The sequence below is a fragment of the Leguminivora glycinivorella genome, chromosome 16 (assembly GCF_023078275.1).
Source record: "Leguminivora glycinivorella isolate SPB_JAAS2020 chromosome 16, LegGlyc_1.1, whole genome shotgun sequence".
NCBI lineage: Eukaryota > Metazoa > Arthropoda > Insecta > Lepidoptera > Tortricidae > Leguminivora > Leguminivora glycinivorella.
Genome location: NC_062986.1, coordinates 17,663,625 through 17,671,422, shown reverse-complemented (window position 1 = coordinate 17,671,422; position 7,798 = coordinate 17,663,625). Strand labels below are relative to the sequence as shown.

The 7,798-nt window shown below is 37.3% G+C and overlaps 1 protein-coding gene across 1 annotated transcript; it reads left to right on the top strand.

Moving 5' to 3' along the window:
• Positions 1-2,729: 2,729 nt before the first annotated feature.
• LOC125234364 (pupal cuticle protein 27-like) lies at positions 2,730-5,398 on the top strand. The gene is made up of 4 exons (XM_048140554.1): positions 2,730-2,750; positions 3,887-4,112; positions 4,721-4,969; positions 5,226-5,398. The coding sequence occupies exons 1-4, from the start codon at positions 2,742-2,744 to the stop codon at positions 5,384-5,386; spliced, it is 645 nt and encodes a 214-aa protein (XP_047996511.1). The 5' UTR covers positions 2,730-2,741; the 3' UTR covers positions 5,387-5,398.
• The last annotated feature ends 2,400 nt before the right edge of the window (positions 5,399-7,798 follow it).

Sequence of the window (7,798 nt, the reverse complement as noted above, 5' to 3'; positions counted from 1 at the left end):
TGACGCACTCGCTATGTAGGTACTCTTACCTTGGTTCGAGCAAGTGACCTTGGCAGTGAAAGGAGCTTGTTCGTTTTCGACACGGTTTACTTACAGTTAGGGCGATTATACAACTGTTACCGATGTTATTACATCGATTGGATGGTATTATGTGCATTTCAGATTTTAGAGGACAAACGAAACTAGCTGTCCTACCTACCTATAACCTACGATCGAAGTAATTACAAATTTTCTTTGAAATATGCATTTTGTGTGCTGCGGTTACCTATTAGTAGCTAAGTATTAAACATGTAAAATTGGGTCACTCACGTAAAATTGTCGGAGATCGCTCGACATGTTTCGCTCCGTAACGAGGAGCATATTCATTGAGCTCGCGCGATGCCGATGGTATCTCGACGCAGACTCCTCGTTACGGAGTGAAACATTTCGAGCGAACAGGTTTCATATGTCAGGTCATGTGACAATTACGAAGAAAGTGACCTCCTCATTCATTTTCGTCAGTTTGATGTCACACGACACTATATAGCCCACACTTGGGAATGACGGGTCACCTTTATCAGCTTATACCTCTCAGCCAAAACCTCGCTCAATAGCCATATTTACTGTATGAGATGGGGTTTATCTAACATGCCACCTATGTTACGTACAATCAAGTGTAAAAATATGGTTGTACAAGTCATACTCAAAAATATGTCTCATAGAATGAATCTTAGTCCGGTGTAATAAGAGCGTAGTAGGTGCCATATTTAAAAGACGATTTTTCGATACATATTTCTGCACTTGACTGTACATACAAAATAGTAACTTTTTTCTTTGATGTACTGCTCCTCCGCAAAAATCGGTCTTTTTGTAGAAAAAAATGGCCTTTCTCTTCTGCTTGCTCAAAGCTCATACCTAAATTATACCTACCCAAAGAAATGTTAAACAAAGGAATACACTTAAACAGTATAAAATCAAATTAACGGGTTCATTTGATACCAACAAAACCTGTAATTTAATTCTTTTAGTTGTCTGTGAACATCGCTATATTTAGACTACACGATTTTTGGTGGTTAAAAATCGTAGGTTGAAACTATTCAAACCTCAGTTGTACAGTACATGCGGTACGAGCATTATTGAACTTACTGCATAAAGCAGAAAACCCTTTATCGAAAAAACTGAGATGTGGACGACTTTGGATCATCATTGCACCGATGGCCTCATGGTTTCCTTACGATGTTTTCCTCCACCAAAAAACTAGTGGTTAATATTAAATGATACTTCTTACCCGATGACACACGGTTTTAAAGGCCGGCAACGCACTCCAACACCTCCGGTGTTTCGAGTGTCCATGGGCAGCGGTGATCGCTTACCATCGGGCGACCTGTCTGCTCCTTCTATCCCATAAAAAAAACCACACACACACGAACACAAGCCAGGATTTCAACTTGCGACCTCCGGATAAAGTCGGGCGTCACGTCCACTTGGCTACCACCGCTTATAAGTCGAATTACGATCACGTCCACTGAGTGAGCTCCAAGTCGAGGTCACACCGCTTAGGGTAAACTAATATTCGCGACACGCCTTTCGGAATCCAGTTGTATCACCGAATCGTGTCACCAGCTCACTCCGCGATTCTATCGCCACGCTACAAGTACATGCTGAGGCCGCGACTTCGCGGCCTAATCGAGGTCGCAACGCACGTTCGCACTTTCTATTGTTACTTTTTTTTTAGGGTTCATATGCGATGTCCATAGAATGGCTAATAATAAATTAGACATCATGAATAAAATCAAAAATCTTACACAGATCTTATTGATCGTCCCACGGAAGAGTCCAACACGCAAAATATATAAATACTAATATACGGTGAAACAACCAAACTTATAAATACTGATCATCTTTCGGAATAGTTCTTCAAATGCGGCTCGTTTCTTTGTTAGAATTTTGTAGGCATTTAAAAAGGCGGCATTTCGTGAACATCAAAGCAGTGGGCCTTCTGTACTTGTACTATTATATATTCTGTGGTGTCACCGAATGAGGCGAGTTTACCCTACTACACCTCAGCACGGGAAGCAAGGTCGCGCGATAGATGATAAAATAGCAGGCTGTCCCTATCGCACTATTTGTAAGTGCAGGGACGGCCTGATATTTCATCGTCTATCGCGCGACCATGCTTCCCGTGCTGGAGTCACAGGAATGCTTATTGTTAGGCAGGCCAACAACATGGCGTAAAATATACAGGATGCCCGGTAATTAATGGACAACCTTTTAACCACCAAGAGGGCACCTTATACTGGTCCAGAAAATCGACTTTAAGGTTTAGTAAAAGTCGCCTTTCGGTTTTCACTTTTAAAATTTTTAAGTAGTATTAATACTACTTAAAATTTTTAAAAGTGTGAAAATCTCGAAAACCAGGTGACTTTTAACAAACTTTAATGTCGATTTTCTGGACCAGTATAAGGTGCCCTTCTTGGTGGTTAACAGGTTGTCCATTAATTACTGGACACCCGGTATATAAAAAAATCAAATGTCGTTACATATTGTCGACGACTAGTCGTGACATATAAATCGCATCGGAAGCGTTTGTCGGTCACTATAACTGGCTCCCAATAAGCATTCTCTCATTACATTAGTACCAAGGTTTCAGAGGTCCGTTTTACCGTAATAAGGGTAATTTGGAAACAGTATAAAAGTGCCCCAATAGGGTCATCGGGCACAGTTCGATTCTAGGTGTCATCTGTTCAGCTCCGAATACAATCATGTACTTAGTAAGTGTTAATTTGGTAACCCTAAGTATTATAACACTAACTATTATAATTATATACTCTTTTTACAAGTTCCTCTGCAAATTCAGCTAGCTGTATCTAATTAATTGATAGCACTTTCATCTATCAATATAAAAATTTATAGATACCTAACAATTATTAAATATGCATACGTTTTATATCATCAAAGATCTAATTACCTTCCTATAGTTTCTTGGCACTTGCCAATTAGTAACAGCGTGGTTTCCATTCTATATTTATAAGTCACAATCAATACAAAGAATACGAAGTTGGTCTTTAAGTAATCCTCGAAAAACTTCCGCTTGTTTTCTTTGAATTTATTCTATACACCATCATCCTCCTTGCTATACTCCTTGATATCCCGGCATTTGCATCGGTTCATGGGAGCTTGGGGTCCGCTTTGACAATTAATCCCAAGATTTGACCTGTCAACCCGAAGGGTAACTAAGCCTTATTTGAATTAGTCCGGTTTCCTCACATTGTTTTCCTTCACCTAAAAGCGACTGGCAAACATCAAATGGGTGAATCAACTTTTCTTTGCCAGCAAAATTACGCATACTTCGACTACATGTGGTCAGAAAATTTAATTTGTATAAATACAAATTAAATTTTCTGACACTACACAGGCAATAATGATAATTTTCTAACTAATTACACTAAAGTGTAATTAGTTTATACTTATTATATTAAAAACAGATATATACAAGCTATGCAATACATCATGTTTTTATAGGATTTGCTATTTTATTACTTTATTTCGAGCAGTGACCCAGTGGACATAGCTGTCCCTCACTTTTGTATGAAAAAAGTGTCTCTTCCACTGGGTCACATATATATTTAATTGTAAATGTTTTTTTTTTTACTTATTCCCTTAATGTAAAATAAAAATAACGATTTTATTCACGATGGCCAGGTTCAAACTCAAAAAAGTAGAGCTAATAATAAGTATGGGCAATTCTTGCAAAAAGCAAGAAAAAGTTGATTCACCCAAATGACATTTCGCACATAAGTTCCGAAAAACTCAATGGTACTAGCACTAACCCTAGGCCACCCGTGCTTCGAATTTATTCCATAAATCGTCACAATAATCAAAAACAAATTCTTACTTAAATTTTTAGTTCCACTTCACACTCTTGGCGCTCGTCGCTCTCAGTTACACCGCCCAGTTGCCATCTAGAAGCTATCTTCCTTCACAAGGTCAAAGTCAAGGCAACTTCCAAAGTCAGGGCAGCTTCGGCAACTTCCAGAGTTCCAGCTCCGGGAATACTGGGAACACACGCCCGCAGCAGGAGGCAGAGAAACATGCTGAAGTTTTGAAGCAGGACACTGAAGTTGGTGAATCTGGTAAGTACTAAAACTGCCATTGTCTATGTCATGAGGTATATTTTAAAGCCAAGATGACTTCTCTGGAAATACTGGGAACACACGCCCGCAGCAGGAGGTAGAGAAACATGCTGAGGTCTTGAAGCAAGACAGAGGTTGGGGAATCTGGTAAGTCACCACTGAATCTGTCATTGTCTATAATTATCTCCTAGATAGCTTCCAAAACCATGACCCCTGGAAACACTGAAAACACTCGCCCACAGTAGTAAATATCTGATTCAGTGTGACAATTGCGGAAGCAATACAATACCTACTGGAACGATGACCCGAAATTCATATTCTCATTACCTACTTTACGCCGGCAACACGTCCCATCCGATGGACAGCGTCCATTAGGTCAACCCAAGTAGACCATTTTGCTTGCCCGATCCGTATCCAGCCTTTCGAGCTGGCCATGCAAAAAATGTCCCTTGCTAGGTTTTGATTTTGGACAGCCGATAACTGCTTAACACCAAAGTTGGAGCAGCATGCATGCATTGAGTTATTAGTCTACCAAATCTACCTTCTTCTTGGCGACGCCCATGTCCAATTTAATTAAATAGTCAATCAAACAAACATTGTGATTCCAGGTTTCCACTACAGCTTCGAAACCACAAACGGCATCAGAGCTGAAGAGTCCAACAACGCTGGCAACTCCCAAGGCGGGTTCTCGTACAAAGGGGATGATGGTATCACTTACACCATCACGTACACAGCAGGAGAGGGGGGCTATAAGGCTCAAGGGGCCCATTTGCCTGTAGCTCCTCCTACACCGGAGGCTATACTACTAGCCCTTCAACAGAATGCCAAGGATGAGGCTGCTGGCATTTTTGACGATGGTAAGTCAAAATTTAATACAATTTCATAACTGAATCCAATGGTTCTTTCATGGTTTTTCACATAAAGGGGAATGCGGCAACAAATACATAGCTGCCACGTAGGTAACATAAATACGAAACACGTACAATACGAAAACATGATTCATACCACACACGCTTACGCTCAGTGAGAAATAAAGAAGAACTCGGTATGTTCGTTCTTTAGAAGCAGAAGCTAACATTCATTATTCATTTCTGTTACATTAATGTGTTTCAGGAAAATATGACGCAGCGAAGCACGGCGGTGGAATGAGCTCCAGCTCATCAGGATCAGGGTTCAGCTCCTCGTCCTTCCAGTCATCATCATCATCATCATCAAGCTTCGGATCGACTAGTCATCAGACCAGCTTCAACCCTAACACTGGATACAGATATTAATCTACTCAATGATAAATTGATAACACTAAAGTCACGAAGAATTTCGTACATTGACCCACCTGTTTCTGTCTCTTTTACACGCGAATGCGCAGTTATATTGTTGTCCAGCTCTTATCCCGACAGTCAATCGCGTTCAATTTCGCAACTAGAAGCGATTAATTTGAGCAAAGAGAGAGTGATAAACAGTTGTCAATAAGTAGCATCGAATTTTTGGGGGTTATGAGCTTTTCTATAGTTTTCTTAGTAAATCTAAATATTCTCATTTTGCCTAATTTTACTCAAGTTTTAAAAATACCCACCTCAGCAAATATATTATTTTGTTGGCCCCTTTTATTAAAACCACTAAAATACATTTTTAATATTTGCCATGGTTTAATTTGGTATATTGTATTATTTCTAATTAATTTGAAATCTGTTTTTCTTGATCAATCTACAGTGGCACCAAACACTAAAACTAGTGATAAAAAAAGGTTGCTTTTTCTATACTTACGAAATTCTTCGTGTTTAGCATTTATTCACTAAGTAACCTATCTCTGTATCAACAGAATGTGTCAGAGACATGGCTATGATAGGCTTACTTTTGCAGAAATTGTACTCTTTTCACGTTATTGTATTCTGACATTTCAGTATTGATTTGAAGTTTTTTTATTCTATATTTTTTACAATTTCATTTCTTTTGTTATCAAATATTTTTGTTAAAGTGTCAATCCATTATAAATATTACAGGTCTGAATTGTAGATTAATAATAACAAACAAGTTAGCAATTTTTATGATTTTTAGATATAATTTCGTTAATTATAAATTGATAGGTAATTTCTTATACTTTTTTTAAGATAGCTTTTTATTTCCTTTTTCTTTTCTTCAACGAACTTGGCATTCAATCTGGTCAACGATTATTACATATGTATTATATATTTAATTTTAATACGTAATATTTAAGGAAATTAAGCATCTTTGACACTGTACAAACTTTATTTTACTACTTTTTTTTTAATTCTGTGCATTGAAAACTGTATAAATAATAAATACAATTTAAAGAAAAACAATTTATTATTGTACGTTAAAACTTTTGTGTTATGTGGCGAGATAAGCTAAGATCAGTCTAATGAAATAAATATTTATATTTCATACAATATTTATTAATAATATCTAATATTTGAAATGAAATGTAACACCAAAGTTTGACGTGACTAATATTGATGAAGAATATAACGTAAGAGCAGTAGGTAATCACCATGAAGGACATGAAATTAGTATCAAAACGTGATAAAGAAATAAATACATACATATGAATATATACATATACAGGGTGTCCCAAGACTATGGGACATGAACGGAAAGTACCTTAAATATCGTAGATAGGGTATTTTGCTACAAGAAGACTTTATTTTATTTTTAAAACTAAGTAAAACTCCATTCATAGATTTTTAAATAATTACATGGTTAAACCGGGAATCAAACCCGCTACACGAGAAAAAAAAAACATCCTGTAATTTTGTCATACCGATCGATAGGCTTCATCATAAAGATTATCTTTCTCTAAATAACATAGTGTCGGAGATAAAAGGAAGACCATGAATTTTAACATTTTACATGGCAGACTCCTTAGCCTTAAAATTTGTCCATACATTAAAAAAAAAAAAAATTTTTTTTGAATGCAGTTTTACCAAGTTTTAAAAATAAAATAAAGTCTTCTTTCAGCAATATATCCTATCTGTGATATTTTAGGTACTTTCCCTTCATGTCCCATGGTCTTGGGACACCCTGTATATTCACTGAGTCCCACGGTAAACCACATACAAATACATAGGTATACATAGTAAATATCCATGACTCGAGGACAAATATATTCTGTACCCATCAAACCCAGGAACCCAGGACCGCCGCTTAGCAGGCAGGCAGCTCACTAGTCACTACCGACTAGGCTAGACCAGTCGTCAAGAGATCAACCCTATAACAAAATTTGAATCAGAATCAGCCTCTACAAGATTCATCAAACGGATACTATAAACTCGTATGTACATAACTTACATAAGTAGAAAGCTAACTTAGTTCCTAAACCTATCACGGAGACCTGTTTGATATGATATATTGATTTCCTGTAGATGTGATGGTTCCGTACATTTTCTCATTACCATATCCAGACTAATCTAGTCCGGTCTGATATATTTATGTTTATATGTCATAATATAATATATCATTATGGTTATTATACTTGTTGGAGGCTTGAATAAAGCCTCAATAAAGAAAATATACCAAAAATATTTTAAAGAATGCAGTGCAGTTGACTGCGATACTTTCCAATTCAAATCTAACTGACGGTTCCTGTCAAGATGCCAACTCACCACGGCTGTCTTAATGGTCATCTTAACCAGCCAGGAACTAATCCATTTAACAGCTGTTCGGGTCAT

Excerpts from the sequence above, each read along its gene's own strand:
- LOC125234364 (XM_048140554.1), top strand. Across the intron at positions 4,113-4,720 it reads CACTGAAGTTGGTGAATCTG|GTTTCCACTACAGCTTCGAA; the intron begins GTAAGTACTAAA and ends TTGTGATTCCAG. Across the intron at positions 4,970-5,225 it reads TGCTGGCATTTTTGACGATG|GAAAATATGACGCAGCGAAG; the intron begins GTAAGTCAAAAT and ends AATGTGTTTCAG.